This window comes from Gymnoscopelus microlampas (genome assembly GCF_963454915.1).
Source record: "Gymnoscopelus microlampas genome assembly, chromosome: 21".
Classification (NCBI taxonomy): domain Eukaryota; kingdom Metazoa; phylum Chordata; class Actinopteri; order Myctophiformes; family Myctophidae; genus Gymnoscopelus; species Gymnoscopelus microlampas.
In genome coordinates this window covers 42,005,484-42,026,569 of record NC_139958.1, presented here as the reverse complement: position 1 = coordinate 42,026,569, position 21,086 = coordinate 42,005,484, and the positions used below count along the sequence as shown (strand labels likewise).

The following is a 21,086-nucleotide window of genomic DNA, read 5'->3' as shown; positions in this document are numbered from 1 at the left end:
GGGGGGATAGAAGAGGTGGATTACATTTATGAGGAGTGTGCGTACACATCTTTGGTTGGGGGGGGGGGGGGGGGGGGGGGGGGGGGGAATTCCGGCTGAATTGCTGTTCAGTTTTGTGAATAATGTATCTCTTGTCTAATAAGTCTGAAAGGGATTTGTTCTGTGGTAACCAGTACTACTTTGTGAAACTACTGTGCTACGGTACAGTATGCGGGCTTAGCCAAGGCTCTCCGAAATTGTAATTTGTGCACAGCAGCGCTAATCTTCATGACCCTTTTGTTAGCGGTATTGTTTTTTTCTTTTGTGGTTTTTTCTTTGCTTTTGTATTCCCTCTTCTCCCCAATTTCATCGTTAGGCTAATTCATTCCTCCCCACCACATTTCGCTGTGTTGTTGTCACTGCTGTCGTATCCTACCTGACTCACCTGCTGCCAGTGAGGAGCCCCCACCGGGTGGACTTAGACCTTTGTCCTACACTCGGTTGGATTTGTTGGTTAAAGTTGATCATAGAGCCATATTCACACGGCTGCCATATTGCCATTAAGTCAATGAAATGACAGGTCTGTGCTGTCACAGGCGTCTGTCATGTCAGACACAGAACAACATGCATTACAACTTGGCAGTGTTCCCGAGTGTTGCTTACGGGAGGGGGATTCTCTCTCTCTCTCTCTCTCTCTCTCTCTCTCTCTCTCTCTCTCTCTCTCTCTCTCTCTCTCTCTCTCTCTCTCTCTCTCTCTCTCTCTCTCTCTCTCTCTCTCTCTCTCTCTCTCTCTCTCTCTCTCTCTCTCTCTCTCTCTCTCTCTCTCTCTCTCTCTCTCTCTCTCTCTCTCTCTCTCTCTCTCTCTCTCTCTCTCTCTCTCTCTCTCTCTCTCTCTCTCTCTCTCTCTCTCTCTCTCTCTCCTCTCTCTCTCTCTCTCTCTCTCTCTCTCTCTCTCTCTCTCTCTCTCTCTCTCTCTCTCTCTCTCTCTCTCTCTCTCTCTCTCTCTCTCTCTCTCTCTCTCTCTCTCTCTCTCTCTCTCTCTCTCTAATATATATATATTATATATATATATATATATATATATATATATATATATATATATATATATATATATATATATATATATATAAAACCACCTGTACATTGAAAACATCTTGAAAGTATTGGAACATTTTTTTGATAATTTCGATTTGACAAATCTCCTATCGGTGTTCCTGGCACAAAAATGTTTTCAGATGGGGTCCGCGGCCAATCACACATCAATTTGGGGGTCCTTGACATGAAAACGTTTCAGAACCACCGGCTTACAGTACAATATAAGCAAAGCTCTTAGTCTCCAAGTTAGGAACGGTATAAACATCTATGGTTAAATTAGCACAGCGGGTATAATTGAATTATCAAAACGGCACTTTAAATTGATGTTATTTTTTATTAGATTTTAAACAGCACATTGCAACATTATTTTACCTTCACACATCCATTTAGCCTGAACAAAGCTCAGTAATAGTAGGAGTAGTAGTATTATATTTATGAACATAAATAAATACATACATACATAAATAATACATGGATCCCAGGTGTTATCTTTGAATAAGCTTGGGTACTTCATTGATGGATAGATGGATGGATAGATAGATGGGTAGATGGGTAGATGGGTAGATGGATAGATGGATGGATGGATAGATAGTGTTGCGTGATTGGATGGATCGAGCATCCTTTCACCATGTACTGTACCTTATGTTTCATTGTACTGTATCTTGTACATCACATTCATCTTGGGTTCATTGTGGTTTTGCCAGTCAGCAGCTTTGCACAGTATAAGGCAGTTTGCACTTTTGATCTCAAGACCATAGACGGAAAAGCCAATGGACATGAAGTGGAATTATTAATGACCTGTATGAGTGTGCGTTTTTAAAACTCCACCACCCGTAGCTTTGATGTCCCGTCTTCCAGTGGAGAAGTTCTAATGTTGACCTTGTGGAACAGAGGACCCTGTCAGGTTGTTCTTGTCAGAATCAAATGTTCCTGTTGCTCAGGAGCAACACGGTCCCCTCACGCATTAGAAGGACGATATCAGTCACCAGAAACCTTTTCAGATGGGGGTCTGCGGCGGCCACACATGCATATCAATTTGGGGGTCCTTGGCATGAACAAAGTTGAGAACCACTGTGTGTGGTGTGTGTGTGTGTGTGTGTGTGTGTGTGTGTGTGTGTGTGTGTGTGTGTGTGTGTGTGTGTGTGTGTGTGTGTGTGTGTGTGTGTGTGTGTGTGTGTGTGTGTGTGTGTGTGTGTGTGTGTGTGTGTGGCGCGCCATTCAGCTCTAATTGACAGTCATGGGAGGAAGAGACACTAATCTCCGTTAAACTGCTGACTAGGACGGATGCCAGAACACATGCACACTCTTTCTGATGCTCATTTTCACACAAGCCCAGCCACAAGATCTACAAGTGCACGCTCAGTTCCACCTGTTGTGAGCTCGTAGATCTGATATTGTCACTATGTATCGTACACAGAATTATATGGCTTAAGTGGTTAAAACCTTTTGTTTTATTTATTTATAGTTTTATTAATTTATGTATTTGTTTATTGATGATTTATTTATGAACTCTTGCAGGCAAAAAGTAACTGCCTAGACAAAAAAATGGAGCTGTGGCTAGTTTGTTTGTTTACTTATTTACTCTATGGGTTGTTTTTCTTTTCTTTTTGTTCTGAAATGGGTGAAAGATGACCTTGCTTTGCACCCAATCTCACAGCTATTTAGGACGGCAATATATTAATAATATAATGCACACTCCCCTCTGGTGGTATCTTAATGCAACTGCATGTATGTCCTTGGAAAATGACAACTATATATATATTTGTTTTACTTCTGCCTGACACTCTTTATAGATGAAATATGGCATCAATTTATGCAGTGGTGTAACTAAGTACATATACTCAAGTACTGTACTTAAGTACACATTTGAGGTACTTTTACTTTAGCTGAGTATTTCTAATTGTCTATACTTTTACTTCTACTACACTGCATCTCAGAGGCAAATATTGTACAGTTATTTGAAAACTTTAGTTACTTTGCAGTTATAAATTATTCCGTTATAAAACATACATTAACCACTTTAGCCCTATTTTATACCTAGGCTATTTGAAAATAGCCTACAAGCTCTACAAGCTCACAACGCGTCGCATCGTGGCGCATTGTGAGCTTGTAGATCTGCTATTTTCAAACATTTTAGTACTCTTACTTTTGGTACTTTAAGTTCAGTTTGATACCAATACTTTAGTACTTTTTCTTAAGTCGTTTTTGAATTCCGGACTTTTACTTGTAACAAAGTGCTTCTTCGTTGCAGTATTGATACTTTTACTAAAGTAAAACATTTGAGTACTTTTTCCACCACTGAATTGATAAAAAAGATTAAATATGGAGGTACAAGGTTTCTGCCCGACACCAACGATATGTTTTTGATTAGATATTTACAGTATAAACACTACTGTACAGTATTACAACATGTGTGTTTTCTATCAGAAACCATGTATTGAGTTTTAATTTTGTGTGTGTGTGTGTGTGTGTGTGTGTGTGTGTGTGTGTGTGTGTGTGTGTGTGTGTGTGTGTGTGTGTGTGTGTGTGTGTGTGTGTGTGTGTGTGTGTGTGTGGTTAAATAGTAGGTGAGTAGTTGGTTGTGTGTGTGAGGAAAACCAGACATTTCTTCAACCAATACGTCCATGAATATAACTTTTACACCTTATGCTTATACTACTGTCTCTTCTCATTCACAGAAGGAGCTGAGTCTTCCCAGAAGAGGCAGTGTGTGAGTACTTCGATACTTTCATACTTTACTACGACAGCACAAGTATTTCTCAGTCAAGTCATCAGTGTTAATTTAACTCTGAGAGTGTGCAGCACATTCTCTGGATATGTTTTCGTGGATTTTTTTTTGTAATCTTTAAAAAAAAAGGTGAATTAGTGTAAATAATACACACTTGTCATTGATTGTGATGTATCTCGTCCTATATTGCACTGTTCAGAGCAATGGTCACCGAATGATGTCCGTTTGAAGTGTTAAACACTGCCGTAACACTGCTATAGCGCCACATGGGTGTGCAATTTCGTTTTTTTTGCTGTGACTATTCTCATGTCACTCACTTGAACAGTGTTTGTGGCAACGGTGCACTTGTGGCCAATTGTCATTGTCATGACTATTGTTATGGCAGACGGCTGCACAGTGTTTGTTCCACGTTTGGTGGGGATAGGCTCTATGTACAGCAGCCTTATTAGCACTTCCTTCACAGGTGTTACCAATGATACCAATGAAGGCTCTGTTCCATTTAGTGTAGCACAGTGGTTTCCACGACCCCCATAACTCTGAGAGTGTACAAATGGAACCAAATGGACCCGTAAGGGTCACACCTGTTACACACCTGTAAGGGGCCAACTTTGATGATGGAGAGGGCCACTATATTTCCATTCTCTCTCCAGTGGGCCACATTGCATATAGCCTACGCAGTGCGACACGTTTTGAGCTTGTAGATCTGCTATTTTTTGCTACTTTTGAATTAGAATCCCGTTTTTTTTTGTTTTTGTATTAGAATCCTGAAAACCAAAATTTGTATTCAATTTCAAATGCATTTAGTTATACTTATCTTATACTTTATGAACTTAAATACGTTGGCAAGAAAAAAAGACAATAGAATTTCAATACTAGTCATTAAGCTACTAATATAGACTGAAGTAATTAAAGCGGGTCATGCATATTTTTGGATTTGGATTGTAACAGCTGACATCAATAATGTATCAGTAATCCGCGGGCCTGCGGGCCGCATTAAGTAAAGGTGGGGGCCGCACGTGGCCCCCGGGCCGCCAGTTGCCCATGTATGGTGTGTAGCCTGACACTCGGCCTGCATTTTCATTTCGTTTCACTCCATTATTCAACCGAGAAAACCCTGCCTTCGCAGCGTCACCAGACCCTGAATCGCTTCTTCTTCAGAATATTGTTTTTAGCGGGGGGCGTGGCTAGAGATTCAGGAGCTGAGGACGGGCCCTTTTTGTTGGTGCCAAGTTTGGTGCCGCTCGGCGCAACGGTGCGCCTCGCGAGTCCGGATGATACGCTTTTGACGTCCACCATCAGTTCACCCACCCACCCTCTAAGGGACTGTATGTTTTTTATTCAGGATGGGGGGTAGTGCTGATGTGTTTAAAAAAAAATAAGTTACTTTTTAAGTATATATTTTGATACTTTTGTACTTTAACTCACGTACATTTTGAATACCCAGACTTTTACTCTGTAACAGTTTTTCCTACATTGTGGTATTGATACTTTTACTTAAAGTTATACAGTGCATATTTCAAAAAAACGATTTTTTGCAGCCTCTGCTGGTCATTACCGTCACTGCAGGCCGTTCATTTATTACTGCGTTACCCAGAATTCCATTCGTTTTCACCGGAAGACGGAAGCGTTTCAAAAAGCGTTCTTTTAATTGTTTTATACGATCTGTGGATCGTTTCTCTTAGCCAGTGGAGCTTTAGTTACCGTGAGCTGAGTTTTATTTTTCTGTTTTTTTTCGTTCTTCAAATCATACAATCTCTTAAAATCAGCGTGAGTTTCCTTTTTGTTATTAGTGCGGTAGTTCCTGGCCAAACAGGAAACCGGTGCAGTAGTTCCTGGCCAAACAGGAAATCGGTGGATTTCCGCTTCCATTTTCCGGGGGAAGTCATGCTCGACAACGTTCAATAGAAAATATATAAATAAAAGGCTTTCGGGGGTGAAATTCATGGAGTGGGTGTTATGAAACATTTACCACTCACAAAAGATATACAATTTAACTTTAGTTTTATTGAAAAAGTTACCTACCATTACTTTAAGTAACACATGTGAGTACTTCTTCCATCAATGGGTCCTGATATATTGATCTCGGTCATGTGGCCTTGGTATGCAAGGTGTAAAACAATGTGTAATGGGCCCTCCGTACATCCCACGCACGCGCACATACATTTGCATGGTGGTAGTTTGGCATTTTTATGAAAGCATAATGAAGGGTTACTTGAGGTGTCCTGGTGCATGTTGGGTAATGTGTTTGTTTTCACGGAAAAAGCTCTGGCTCTACATGAATATGCAAATGAACCTCCTAATAAGGATGAAAACTGATCTACTCCGACCTAAAATCCAGGGACATAGATATGAAATGGACACACTGTTTCATCCTCACGCACTCAAACTCACAAGACGTCACTGTCGGGCAGAAACCTTGTAACTCCATGTTTCAACTTTTATACGTTTTTTTTTTTTTTTTTGTAAATTAATGGGTTTACGTAAAGAAATTGAGTCATTTTCCCACCACTGCTTGTGACTAAATAATAACTACATTGGATTTGTCTCTTCATTTCCTGAAAAGTAAGAGTTTTGGACATACAAGGTTTCCACCGGCAGCGAGGAAAAACAGAAACAGCGGCGCATCCCCTGCCTCTACAGCAACAGCAACCAGCTGAGAAAATAGTGATGAGAGTAACATGAGAGAATCGACAAGTTTAAATAGGGCTGTAATTTAGATAGAATGGTATGTAGACAGATGCCAGGTCATTATTGACCTGGCATCCTATTGTGTATAGTTCCAATGGACATATTTTTTTGTTTTTTGGGGGGGATAGTCTACTGTTAGACTGATGATAGGTTCTTGGTTTACTTATGATCCTAGATTACTATTTCTACGCCAGGGGTCGCGCTAGGATTTTAATCTGCCGGTCCCAATGTCCGGAAGGATTACAATTTACCGGACATCTGACAAAAATAACGGTCATAATTAATGTTATGCAATAATGACAAGCAGGTGCGTAAATACAGCCTAACACTTTGGATTGAGCTATTTGAACATGAACCATCATACTATACACATTTTATATAGCAGGGTCATCTTACACAAATACATTAATTACCTACATTACCATTTGCGCATGCTGCGTGCGTAATGGTTTCTCAATAATCAATTGCGTTTAAAATGCATTTTCTAATCAAAGGGCAATGCAAAAAAATGGGCATTTCAGATAAATCCTTCATAACGTGGCTCAGCTGACCTGTTAGGGCAATAAATTATAGACCACTACTCACGTCACTCACAGGTGGTTATACTGTTTAGTTAGACAGTGGATGCCGTCCGTGCGTCTAGTTGGGACAGCCGTGGGAAAGTTGATGAGTTGTGAGAACCTTGTCGTGTCCTCATAGAGCTAATCAGTTCAAAGTGGTAACGTTTTAACGTGTCCACCTCATAGAGTTAAAAATAGGTCCACGATTATGATTAACGTCGTGTTTCACCTCGATGCCATAGTTGCAGTAGCCTATAGCTGTTGTGGAGAGTATTTATGCGTCTGTGTTGGATATTTCATCTTCAATGAAACTGTTGTTAAACTGTAGGGCAACTTGCCAACTTTACTCACGAGTCACAAGTGCCCTTGTAGTAGCCTAGTATCTGTGACATATTCTAACTCGTAATGATACAACTTGTGTGTGACTGACTGTTAAATACACAACTTTATAAATGTAACTTGTAACCGGACTGCGATCTCTGTCTGACTGCCGAGACCGCAGTCTAGCTACGCAGTACCAGCAACAACTACGCTGCAGCAACAACAACTCTCTTCTTCCTGTTGTACCTTCACAATAAAGTGTCTCCCATTTAACGCCCAATGCAGCACATTTTACACTGGTTATTATTAACAGGAAATAGGTGTAACTTAACAGCGTGTGACATTCTTTCTACCGCTCTCTCTCCCAAAGACACACGCAGGCTAAGAGCGAGCGAGAGAGAGAGAGAGAGAGAGAGAGAGAGAGAGCTTGCAAAGTAGGCCTAGAGGATATGAAATGTGCCTAATTTGCGGTGATAATTAATGAACTGCCGTGTCATTATCAACCGGTCAGGATGTACGGAGAGATTTATTTTTTCCGGTCTTTGTCATAAAAAAACGGTCAAAACCGGCAATTATCGGACTAACGCGACCGCTGTTCTATGCATTGACCTTGTGTTTACCTAAGTCGCTCTGGATGAATCCATTTAAACCGGAAACGCATCTCTGTCATTTTAGATTTCCTTGGCTATTTTTTGAAAATGTGTGCAAATCTTTGAATACATACATTTTTAAAACTCAAATCTTTGGAACAAAATATTTTACCTAATGTTCCCTTTAAAAATATATATATTCAAAGATTTGCACCCATTTTCATGATTTAAAAAAACGTTTTGATTAGCCAAGGAAATCTAAAATAACAGATGCGTTCCCGGTCTTAATGGGTTAAGAGCGTCTGCTAAATGCCTAATTGTAGGTTTGAGTAGTGGCTCTCAAACTTTTTAATTTCATATCAAAATTGATATGTATTTGGCCGCGGACCCCCCCCCCCCCCCCCCCATCTCAAAATGTTTTTTTTTCACTTATAAGTTAAACAAGGAGTGGATGGAGCTGCAAATCTTCAGATAATGATATCATGGGTTATTTTAGTTTTTTTCAATTTTTTTTAAAAACACGTTAATGGCACGTTGCACCATAGCGGTAAAACATGTGAAACACGTTAATGGCACTCAATGAGTTAAGACCTGAGGCCGATTCTATGCCTTTTAAATCAGTAGTTCTCACACGTTCAAGATTTTTCAAACATCTTAAAAGGCGAGTGACGTGCAATGGTAGTCATGGCTGCCAGTTCCCACCTGATGTCACGTGGGAGTTCCGACTGCTCCAGATCGTACCGAATAACTGCTTGCTTGCATAACGTCTTCATACTAGGACTCAAGTCCAAGATGAATAGGTCATTGGGTTGGCTCTTGTTTCCTCCAAAGAGGAAAGCACGATCTCCCACCATGCAACAGCACATACTACTCTGCATCAATTTGGGGAGTTTCCCCTTGGGAGTAACCTTCTTCCATGAGGAGGTATCTGGATTGAATCTCCACAGATCATTGAAGCTCCGGGTAAAGAACCTGCCACCAAGTATGTACAGCTCTCCGTTGTAGGCAAAGGCTGAATGACCACGGCGTCGTTCTGGAAGAAGGACGCTGTGGTCCTTCATCCAGAAGGACCACAGCGTCTTCCAGAAGGAAGCTGTGCTCAGCCAGTGGTTGGTCTCTGTGTCAAACACTCTGATGTTGTTGGTGTCGCCTCCGTTCCCATTGCCCCCAAATACAAACATCTTTGTCCCGATGATGGTGGCAGAGTGACCTGATGAAGCAGCTGGTGGAGTTCCTCCGTTGTTAATTAAGGACCAGAACATTGTGGTCGTGTCCAACTTGTAGATGTCATTAGTGAATCTACCCAGCTGGGTGACTCCTCCATGTATATACATGACCTTCCCCGAGACACAGGCTGAGTGGTTGTGCCTCATCTCTGGAACAGTCCCAGAAACCCTGGGTTTGGACCATCTGTGGGTGTCCACATCAAATGCAAAAAGCACATTGCAGTAAGGATATCCTCCCCAGATGTAGACGGTATGTTCTATCAGCACAGCGGTGTGCCACACACGCCCGGAGGGAACCTCAAGGGGGAGTTCTCTTCCAGCTGTTACTAGGGGTAACTTCGTCCAGCGTAAAGACACTGTGCTGAAAACCTTCCCACCAATATGGTTCCTGTCACCGTATCCTCCAAAGGCGTACAGCTTGTCCTCCACTGCAACAGCAGCACAATGGGCTCCGTTCAGTCCATTCAGATGCACCGTCCAGCAGAACATTTCTCACAGGGTAGATGAACTTGGATTTGTAAAGTCTTGCTCTGTAAAATAATAGAATCCTAATGTTTTCACTTAAGCTTTTTTGGATTCAAATCCACACAACCCATGGGTTGGTTTTGCCAGTCAAGGGAGGCTGATTACTGTTGATCTCCCCCTCAAAATACTTCTTATTTAATTCCCCTGCGCTACACAACAGTCACAACTAAGTTTCAGGAGTTGTTACAGGCAGCTACATTCATTGGTAAAAGTTGCTGAATGCCGTTTAATGTATTTTTGACGATTTATTATAAAGGACATGGTTGTGATGACATTGTGATTGTCGTTGAGTGATGTCATCACGTAGAATAACCAATGACGTTACTCCAACTGACTGCCAACAGATCAACATGTGGTTTAACACATTAACCCTGACGTCCCAATTTTGGGCATTTCATTATAGGAGGGAATGTATTGTTTAAAAAAATGGCCAACACTAATAGTTGTCTTGTGAGCTTGTAGATCACCTATTACTGATTTATAAAACGGGGCATAAGTGGTTAATGTAAGGAGCAAAGCTGTAACCATGTATAAAGGTCACACCTCAGGTAGGAAACTAAATATGATCAAACTATTAGTGCCAGTGGCCTATAATAATATAGGTCTCAAAGTTGCAGGGTCCGAGGACCTTTTTTTAAATTTAAATATAGCATCAAATAACACTTTAAGCATACATCAGCTATTTGAGAATAGCCAATACGTCACATCTCGACATGTTGTGAGCTTGTATATGTGATTTTTTTTTGTCAACTCACTTCTCGGCCCTCACATCTAGAGGTCGGGCCGCCACTGCCGATCCGACCAATATGTATGTATATCTGAGTCATAGTATTGGGGGCTTCAGAGTACCCGTTGTACCCAGCTCTCCCTTTTATGCCCATATATGGAGATATCTGTCAGTCCTTGTCCCTTTTATGCCCATATACGGAGATTGCTGAAGTCGTCAGTATATGCCCATATATGGGCATATTGGTTGGATCGGCGCCGGCGGTTCTGAACAACTGGATATCCGAACTATTCGACGGCGGGCACCGCACTCCCTCTAGTCCTTGCCGCAGCACACGCCGATTCTGCCCCATATATGCATATGACCATATATGGGCATAATGGTCGGATATGTGGCTCTGGACAACCGGATTTCTGTATCTCTGTCCTTGTCCGTTTTATGCCCATATATGGAGATTGCTGAAGTCATCAGTATATGCCCTCATATAAGCATGCCCATTTTTGTGCCCAGATATGGAGCTGACTGATTTGTTTGTGGCAGATGCCATGACGACACATTGAGGTTAGACAACACACTCCATATTTGGGGGTAGCTGCATTGGGAACTCCTTATATGGTTATGGCTGTGTCAGTGACATCAGCGACATCATTTATGTATTTTTTTTATTTTTTTATTTATGTTTCTTTTGAAATAATATTAGTAGTAATACTAATCATATAAAAAACTTCAGGAACAGAAAAGGGATATTAACTCATGATGACCCATAAAAATGTGTCCCGACCCATTGTTTGCACAACAATGTGTTTGCAACAATGTGATGTTAGTAAACTGAAGTTCTGTATAGCCTACTTACAGTAGCCTATACTTACAGTATATCATGCCATTCATATAGTGACGTGACGTTGAATTTGTACTTGAACTGTTGGGCAGCTGTGCCAATTCTTCTAAACATTTACAGGTGCTGCTCATTAGTTGAAGGTGGGTATGTGGTGCTGAACCCTTAACTCTCAAATGCTTTGAATTTGTGTGAGAGAAAACGGTTGTAGCCTTAAGGCTTGTAAGCCCCGCAGTTGCAGGCATGTGTTTGTTTATTGTAAAGCAATGTAATGTCGTGCTTTAAGTACAATTTTGAGGTATTTTTTACTTCACTTGAGTATTTCCAATTTTCAATACTTTAACTTCTACTCCACTACATCTAAGAGGCAAATATTGCACTTTTACGCCATTACAATTATTTGACTAGTTGCTTTCTTGATTTGAATTATTATTACAAAACATACATTAACCAGTTCAGCCCTATATATTCTTTGGCTATTTGAAAATAGCCGATCTACAAGCTTATGCGTCGCAAAGCAACGCATTGTGAGCATGTAGACCGCTTCTTTTCAAAAGATCTTTTATACATATAGAAAAACTTGAAATGGGACATTCTGCACAATGAGTAGGCTACTTTTACTTTTGGCACTTTAAGTATATTGTAATGCCGATCCTTTTTTTTTTACTTTTACTAATACCAGACTTTTACTTGTAAGAGAGTATTTCTACATTGTGGTATTGATACTTTTACTTAAGTAAAACATGTGTTTAGATAGAATGGCATGTAGACAGATGCCAGGTCATTATTGACCTGGCATCCTATTGTGTATAGTTCCAATGGACAGATTTTTTTGGGGGGGGGGGGTAGTCTACTGTTAGACTGATGATAGGTTCTTGGTTTACTTATGATCCTAGATTACTATTTCTACGCATTGACCTTGTGTTTACCTAAGTCGCTCTGGATTAATCCATTTAAACCGGAAACGCATCTCTGTCATTTTAGATTTCCTTGGCTATTTTTTAAAACAAGATCGTGAAAATGTGTGCAAATCTTTGAATACATACATTTTTAAAACTCAAATCTTTGGAACAAAATATTTTACCTAATGTTCCCTTTAAGATATATATATTCAAAGATTTGCACCCATTGTCATGATTTTAATAAAAACGTTTTGATTAGCCAAGGAAATCTAAAATAACATGCAGATGTGTTCCCGGTCTTAATGGGTTAAGAGCGTCTGCTAAATGCCTAATTGTAGGTTTGAGTAGTGGTTCTCAAACTTTTTAATTCCCCCCCCCCCCCCCCCCCCGCCCCATCCATCTCAAAATGTTTTTTTTTTAGTTTTAAGTTAAACAAGGAGTGGATGGAGCTGCAAATCTTCAGATAATGATATCTTGGGTTCTTTTAGTTTTTTTCTTATTTAAAAAAAAAAACACGTTAATGGCACGTTGCACCATAGCGGTAAAACATGTGAAACACGTTAATGGCACTCAATGAGTTAAGACCTGAGGCCGATTCTACAAATGCCTTTTAAATCAGTAGTTCTCACACGTTCAAGATTTTTCAAACATCTTAAAAGGCGAGTGACGCGCAATGGTAGTCATGGCTGCCAGTTCCCACCTGATGTCATGCGGGAGTATCTCTGTCCATGTCCCTTTTATGCCCATATATGGAGATTGCTGAAGTCATCAGTATATGCCCTCATATAAGCATGCCCATTTTTGTGCCCAGATATGGAGCTGACTGATTTGTTTGTGGCAGATGCCATGACGACACATTGAGGTTAGACAACACACTCCATATTTGGGGGTAGCTGCATTGGGAACTCCTTATATGGTTATGGCTGTGTCAGTGACATCAGCGACATCATTTATGTATTTTTTTTATTTTTTTATTTCTGTTTCTTTTGAAATAATATTAGTTGTAATACTAATAATATAAAAAAACTTCAGGAACAGAAAAGGGATATTAACTCATGACCCATAAAAATGTGTCCCGACCCATTGTTTGCACAACAATGGGTCTGCAACAATGTGATATTAGTAAACTGAAGTTCTGTATAGCCTACTTACAGTAGCCTATACTTACAGTATATCATGCCATTCATATAGTGACGTGACGTTGAATTTGTACTTGAACTGTTGGGCAGCTGTGCCAATTCTTCTAAACATTTACAGGTGCTGCTCATTAGTTGAAGGTGGGTATGTGGTGCTGAACCCTTAACTCTCAAATGCTTTGAATTTGTGTGAGAGAAAACGGTTGTAGCCTTAAGGCTTGTAAGCCCCGCAGTTGCAGGCATGTGTTTGTTTATTGTAAAGCAATGTAATGTCGAGCTTTAAGTACAATTTTGAGGTATTTTTTTTACTTCACTTGAGTATTTCCAATTTTCAATACTTTAACTTCTACTCCACTACATCTAAGAGGCAAATATTGCACTTTTATGCCATTACAATTATTTGACTAGTTGCTTTCTTGATTTGAATTATTATTACAAAACATACATTAACCAGTTCAGCCCTATATATTCTTTGGCTATTTGAAAATAGCCGATCTACAAGCTTATGCGTCGCAAAGCAACGCATTGTGAGCTTGTAGACCGCTTCTTTTCAAAAGATCTTTTATACATATAGAAAAACTTGAAAGGGACATTCTGCACAATGAATAGGCTACTTTTACTTTTGGCACTTTAAGTATATTGTAATGCCGATCCTTTTTTTTAAACTTTTACTAATACCAGACTTTTACTTGTAAGAGTATTTCTACATTGTGGTATTGATACTTTTACTTAAGTAAAACATGTGTTTAGATAGAATGGCATGTAGACAGATGCCAGGTCATTATTGACCTGGCATCCTATTGTGTATAGTTCCAATGGACAGATTCTTTTTCTTTTTTTTTTGGGGGGGGGGGGGTAGTCTACTGTTAGACTGATGATAGGTTCTTGGTTTACTTATGATCCTAGATTACTATTTCTACGCATTGACCTTGTGTTTACCTAAGTCGCTCTGGATTAATCCATTTAAACCGGAAACGCATCTCTGTCATTTTAGATTTCCTTGTAGTCGGGGGCCCCGGGGATATTTTGGTTCAGATTCTCGCAAATTCGCCAAATTTGGCACATATGTTGTCCATACCATACTTAATCATTTTAAGATGGGTGCCAAGATTGGCGCCCCATGGTACTGCCATATTGCGCAATCCAATATGGCTGCCACCCGAAAAAAAAACGGAAAGGCCTAGAATCATAAATGATACCACTTTTTAGGGGTTTTCTGGGTCGTAGAATCTGATTCTGGTGTTATTTCAATGATTTGAGGTCAAGGTTACCCCTCAAGGTCAATTTTACTCATCAAAGTTAGTATATAAAGGTAATATTGGGGTAAAATCCAGTATTTCTGGTGCGCCATGCCAGATGCTACCCCCAAAAAGTATTTTTTTTCATTATAAGCTATACTTGTATATGTATCAATGTTTCACAACTCAAAACAGTAGATTGTTTATTAACAATAAACTAATACAAACAATTTTCAATTAAAATTGATATGTGCCAACAAAATCCTAAAAGAAAAAGACAAACAAAATGTGTCTAGGGACACAGCAAAAAAACATTTTTTGATCCAATGCTCAGGCTCCACCTGAGTCCACAAGTCCAACTTCAACTTTAAGTAAACAACTGACAGTAGGGGACAATGTAATCAAAATAGTTATTCCTTAAAACTTGATAAAATCAAAAAGTTAGATCACAATGTCATTCACATTCTTTATTGTGTCTCCATCCCTTGCAAGGTGTGGAGTTACTGGCTGTCATCTTCGTTATTAAGGCACCCACCTCCGCATTTGCAGAGGATTGTGCATCGGACACCGATACGGTTGCATTTGCACCTTCCCATGCATCCCTTGAGGCAGCCACACGTTCATGAGGAAGGACATAACTTGCAAGTAAATTTTCGCAAGGATGTACTCTCGTTCATCGATGTGGTACAGCAGCTAGGCAACCCCTTCCTTGCTACAAGCCAGGAGCTTATTGCACTCGATACACAGAATGTCATGGAGCCGGCAGTTGTTGCTTCTTTATCTCAAATTCATGAAGCCGGCCAGACCCTTCACGCAGCATATGTCAAGGAAAGATTGGAAATGGCTTCAGTACCAGTATCTGATACCGTCAAGCGGAAAAACATGCTAACATTCGCCAACCGAACTGGCCCCAAGAAAAAAGGTACAAAGGTCAGTGGCATACAGAAGCAGAACATGGTTTTAATCACACAACTGTTCCTTTCACTCCAGTCACGTCCCAATGCTGACATGACAGACTTCTTTCAGTTCGAAAATCAGAGAGAGCCACCGAGCCTGGCGGACAGAGGGTGTCTGCGATCTGGGACAAAGTCTGACATTCTTCAATGCCTCAATGCTAGCACAGGTCGTGCAGCTTCTGCCAAACAAGCTACCGTTGTGGTGTTGGATATGGCAGCAGTCATCCACATAGTGCGCCCCACAACAGCAAAGACATTCAGCGAGTATGTCTTGCTCAACATCAACGCATTGATGCTGTATGGGACAACTACCCAGAGGATTCACGGACAAAAGTCGGTGATGGTAGCACTCCAATCCCTAAGCATGAATGGAACAGTGGCTTCCTAAAAAACGAGGACAACAAAAAGGAGCTCTTCTCATTCATCAGCACACAGATCTCAAAGAATGACATGCGTGGAAAGCTCCTTCTGACTACCCGCTTTGAGACTGTGCTCTCCAACATGCCTTGTGATGTCACAAAACTTCAGAAGTGCAACCATTCTGAGGCAGACACCAGGATCCTCCTGCATCTGGCACATGCAGCAGAGCAGGGTCATACAACAGCCTATGTTCGCACCGTAGACAGCGATGTTGTCATTTTGGCAATCCGGTTTTTCGAGACCCTTGGCCTAACGGAGCTCTGGGTGGGTTTCGGTACTGGTCGAAAATATCGTGACATACCAGTCCATACCATCTACTCTGATCTCGGTCCATCAAAGTCCTTGGCACTACCCCTCTTCCACAGCTTAACAGGGTGTGACACAACTTCCCAGTTTCTCGGATGTGGCAAGAAGACAGCTTGGGCAGCCTGGAGAAGCATACCAGACCTCACCAACACACTAGTTGCTCTCACACACACCCCTGACCTCTTCAGTCTTGAGTCTGTGCATATGCAGAACATTGAACGTTTCGTCGTGCTCATGTACAGCAAGGGGTGTGGTGCAGCTGGTGTCAATGAGGCCAGACATCGCCTCTTCACCACTGGAAGTAGATCACTGGAAAACCTCCCACCGACCCAAGCTGCACTGTTCCAACATGTCAAGCGAGCGCTACTGCAGGCAAGTTTCTACTGGAATCAGGCAACCTCGGTCCAGCAGGAAATTCCTGACTTCAGTGAGTGGGGCTGGCACAAAGATGGCACTGGCACATGGCAACCACTGTGGACCACTCTTAGTGATGCATCAGCAGCATGTGACCTTCTTGTTCGCTGTGGCTTCCTCAAGGGATGCATGGGAAGGTGCAAATGCAACCGTATCGGTGTCCGATGCACAATCCTCTGCAAATGCGGAGGTGGGTGCCTTAATAACGAAGATGACAGCCAGTAACTCCACACCTTGCAAGGGATGGAGACACAATAAAGAATGTGAATGACATTGTGATCTAACTTTTTGATTTTATCAAGTTTTACGGAATAACTATTTTGATTACATTGTCCCCTACTGTCAGTTGTTTATTAAAGTTGAAGTTGGACTTGTGGACTCAGGTGGAGCCTGAGCATTGGATCAAAAAAACATTTTTTGCTGTGTCCCTAGACACATTTTGTTTGTCTTTTTCTTTTAGGATTTTGTTGGCACATATCAATTTTAATTGAAAATTGTTTGTATTATTTTATTGTTAATAAACAATCTACTGTTTTGAGTTGTGAAACATTGATACATATACAAGTATAGCTTATAATGAAAAAAAATACTTTTTGGGGGTAGCATCTGGCATGGCGCACCAGAAATACTGGATTTTACCCCAATATTACCTTTATATACTAACTTTGATGAGTAAAATTGACCTTGAGGGGTAACCTTGACCTCAAATCATTGAAATAACACCAGAATCAGATTCTACGACCCAGAAAACCCCTAAAAAGTGGTATCATTTATGATTCTAGGCCTTTCCGTTTTTTTCGGGTGGCAGCCATATTGGATTGCGCAATATGGCAGTACCATGGGGCGCCAATCTTGGCACCCATCTTAAAATGATTAAGTATGGTATGGACAACATCTGTGCCAAATTTGGCGAATTTGCGAGAATCTGAACCAAACGGTCCTTTTTTATCCCCGGGGCCCCCGACTATTGGCTATTTTTTAAAACAAGATCGTGAAAATTTGTGCAAATTAGGGGTGTGCCGATACACTAATTTCACGAAACGATACGATACGATATTTGGCTCACAACTTCGATACGATTTCGATACGATACACACTTTTTTTATTATGAAAATATATGGAGGAGAAAAAAAGAAAATGCGAACAAATAATTCTGTTTTTGCATTATTCAGACATGCAAACTTGTAGCTTTTCAGCTACAATAGCCGTTTTGAATACAAATAGTATGACACCTGACCCGAAAAAAAAACATGTTGTCACTCTTTTCACTTCGGGGCCGTTTGCATGCCTGATTATTATGATTGTAAAATCATTTTTTTCAAAACGATATGTTTTTTTTCCCAAAACGATACATATCGTCGCGAAAACGTATCGCGATATATCGCGGGACGATATATCGGCACACCCCTAGTGCAAATCTTTGAATACATACATTTTTAAAACTCAAATCTTTGGAACAAAATATTTTACCTAATGTTCCTTTTAAAAAATGTATATATTCAAAGATTTGCACCCATTTTCATGGTTTAAAAAAAACGTTTTGATTAGCCAAGGAAATCTAAAATAACAGATGCGTTCCCGGTCTTAATGGGTTAAGAGCGTCTGCTAAATGCCTAATTGTAGGTTTGAGTAGTGGTTCTCAAACTTTTTAATTTCATATCCAAATTGATATGTATTTGGCCACGGACCACCCCCCCCCCCCCCATCTCAAAATGTTTTTTTTTTTCAGTTATAAGTTAAACAAGGATTGGATGGAGCTGCAAATCTTCAGATAATGATATCTTGGGCAGAGATGCTTATAGGCCTGCGTCCTGCGTCTCTGACGCACCATATTGAGAAAGGACGCATTCATGGCACCGTTGTTGCGTCCATGGGACGCACTACAATTTAGCGGAAATTACCGCGGATTTGAAGGCCATGCGTGGATTTCAAAGCCGTCCGCGGATTACAAGGCATAGTGCAGAAAACAAGAAAAATCTCGGTAAAACACCGCCGTATGGAGAAGTATTCTCTCTCTGTCTCAGGGCAGTGCGAGCTGCTGCTAGAGGGAGAGAGAGTGAGAGTGCTGCGCAACTTACAGCCCGACTTCAAAGCAAGTTAACGATGGCTCGTTGACCCCAATTTGACCACTAGGCAATCAACACTGAACAGCACTAATTAATGGCAGCTGTGATTCTTGTGTCTTTCCGTGCAGCCAGATATCAAATAATTCCCTGTAGAGCAGGGGTCTTCTGTGTTTTCAGGCCAAGGACCCCCTAGTTGAGAGAGAGATCAGGGTTGGGAGGGTTACTTTTAAAAAGGAATCCCCTACAGTTACAAGTTACTTGCTAAAAAATGTAGTCAGTAACGTAATCCTGATTACTCCATTTAAAAAGTAACTATAGTTACTTTCAGTTACTTTTGGATTACTTTTAAGTAGAGATGTCCCGATCACGTTTTTTTGCTCCCGATCCGATCCCGATCTTTTGATTTTGAGTATTTGCCGATCCTGATCTTTCCCGATCCGATCTTTTCATTTAAAAAAATATTTTTAAATTATAATTTATGCATGTAGAATTTATTTTTATCATTTATTTTGTAGCAATAAAAGACAATATGTCTCAAAACACTGGCTGACAGTTGAATTATTGCCAACAAAATAAATGTTAATTAAAGAAATTAAGACAAATACTGAATCTCTGAACATTGGCTTGCAGTTATCGCACATAACCAAAATACAATAGTAATATTAGGCTTGTCATTCAGGATGGAAAATAAAGTTGTCCTTTTGGGGAGAAGTGGAACTTAGAAGTCATTTAAGTTTAGCGTGAGGGAGAGGGTCTACTCTGATTACTACAGCAGGGGTCCCCAAGGTTTTTTTTTAGCTAAGGGAGAGATGAAGCAGGGACCCCCACTACATATTGTATAAAATTTGTATTGCAGATTAAACCTTTTCATAGATTTCATAGATAGCTTCATAGACTTGTTTAACAGCACTGTCATCAGTGTATTTATCAGACATGTCAAACTCTCAGTACTTAGTAAAGTTGAGCCTAGGCTCTGTACTTGGTCTGCTCTTTTCCCCTCTACCTCTTCTTGTTCCCCTCAGAATATAGGGATATTAGGGTTCATGTGGTTAATGTAAATACAAGAAAAAGGTCCTATCACGCAAATATTTGGAGACCCCCCAGACTTGATATCTACACTACAGAAAACATTCAGTTGGACATTAAACACACACACACACACACACACACACACACACACACACACACACACACACACACACACACACACACACACACACACACACACACACACACACACACACACACAGCTGACATTAATTAGTGCTGTTGATTGCTATGTGGTCAAATGCGCATACAGGCTCAACGAGCCATCGTTAATCAGTTAGTGTTACACAGCTGACTGCCAATATGCGCATTTCTGTTGAAAACGCATCACTGACAGGCTGATGAAGGCTATACATAGACTAGATAAAATAAATAGAATATACCAAGTTACTATCAGAACCTAGTAACAATCAGAACCAAAGAAAGACACTTTAATAGATTATAGTCCCTTTAACCAAACCATCTGATCAGTTTAAGGTTAAGAGTAAAGGCTTTTATGCAGGAACAGCGCTGCAAAGAGGACTAAAAAGAGAGCCACGATGTCTGTAGTGTTGCCTAGTCTGATTATTATAAGCCACTTTGGGCTCATTTTTCTGAAGTTGCTTGTAAATAATGGTAGAACGGTTGTGAGCTTGTAGATCGTCTATTTTCAAATAGCCAACATATATAAATATGTACATTGTTTAATGGACGACATATAGCTATGAAGTGCGTTATGTGGCCTTTTATAGTCGCTTCTTTTGTGCTTGTTTTCATAGACCTATTTGCTTATTTCTCTCGCAAAGTCTGGCAACACCGCTGTTGATGCAACATTAGCAGTCTCCAGTCTACTGTGAGCATTTTTGACACAGACACGCGCTGCTCAACTCCAATCCATTGCGGTCTGTGTGCGGACTAGTGTGCGCTCTTGCAGGTGGTTGTTTGGTGTTATAATAATTTATAACTTGTTTGTAAAATTAATGAGGGGAAGGGGAGAATGTAACCCTCCTGTAACGCCCGTTACAACACCCCCGTTACTGTAATCCAGATTACACATTTTAAAATGTACTCTAGGACGTTACCGTTACGTTTTTTTTGTACTCCGTTACGTAACGGCGTTACATGTAATCCGTTACTTCCCAACCCTGAGAGAGATGAAGCAGGGACCCCCTCTATATTGTATAAAATTGTGTTTCAGATAAACCTTTGCTGCTCTTTTTTCCCTTTACACACCTATAACTCCAAAAATAGCCGATCTACAAGCTCACAAGTGTGAGCTTGTAGATCTGCTCTTTTTGGCTAAAGTTCTCCTCAAAAAAGGGATACTAGGATTCAAGTGGTTAATGTA

At 40.5% G+C, this 21,086-nt stretch overlaps 1 protein-coding gene across 2 annotated transcripts in view; it reads left to right on the top strand.

The window, feature by feature from the left end:
- The window catches only part of mast4 (microtubule associated serine/threonine kinase family member 4), a 191,674-nt gene that overhangs the window by 72,711 nt on the left and 97,877 nt on the right, over positions 1–21,086 (top strand). For both annotated transcript variants that reach the window (XM_084047845.1, XM_084047846.1), the window contains one exon: positions 3,753–3,784. In XM_084047845.1, the coding sequence (XP_083903971.1) occupies positions 3,753–3,784 (32 nt within the window). The remainder of the gene's footprint in view (positions 1–3,752; positions 3,785–21,086) is intronic.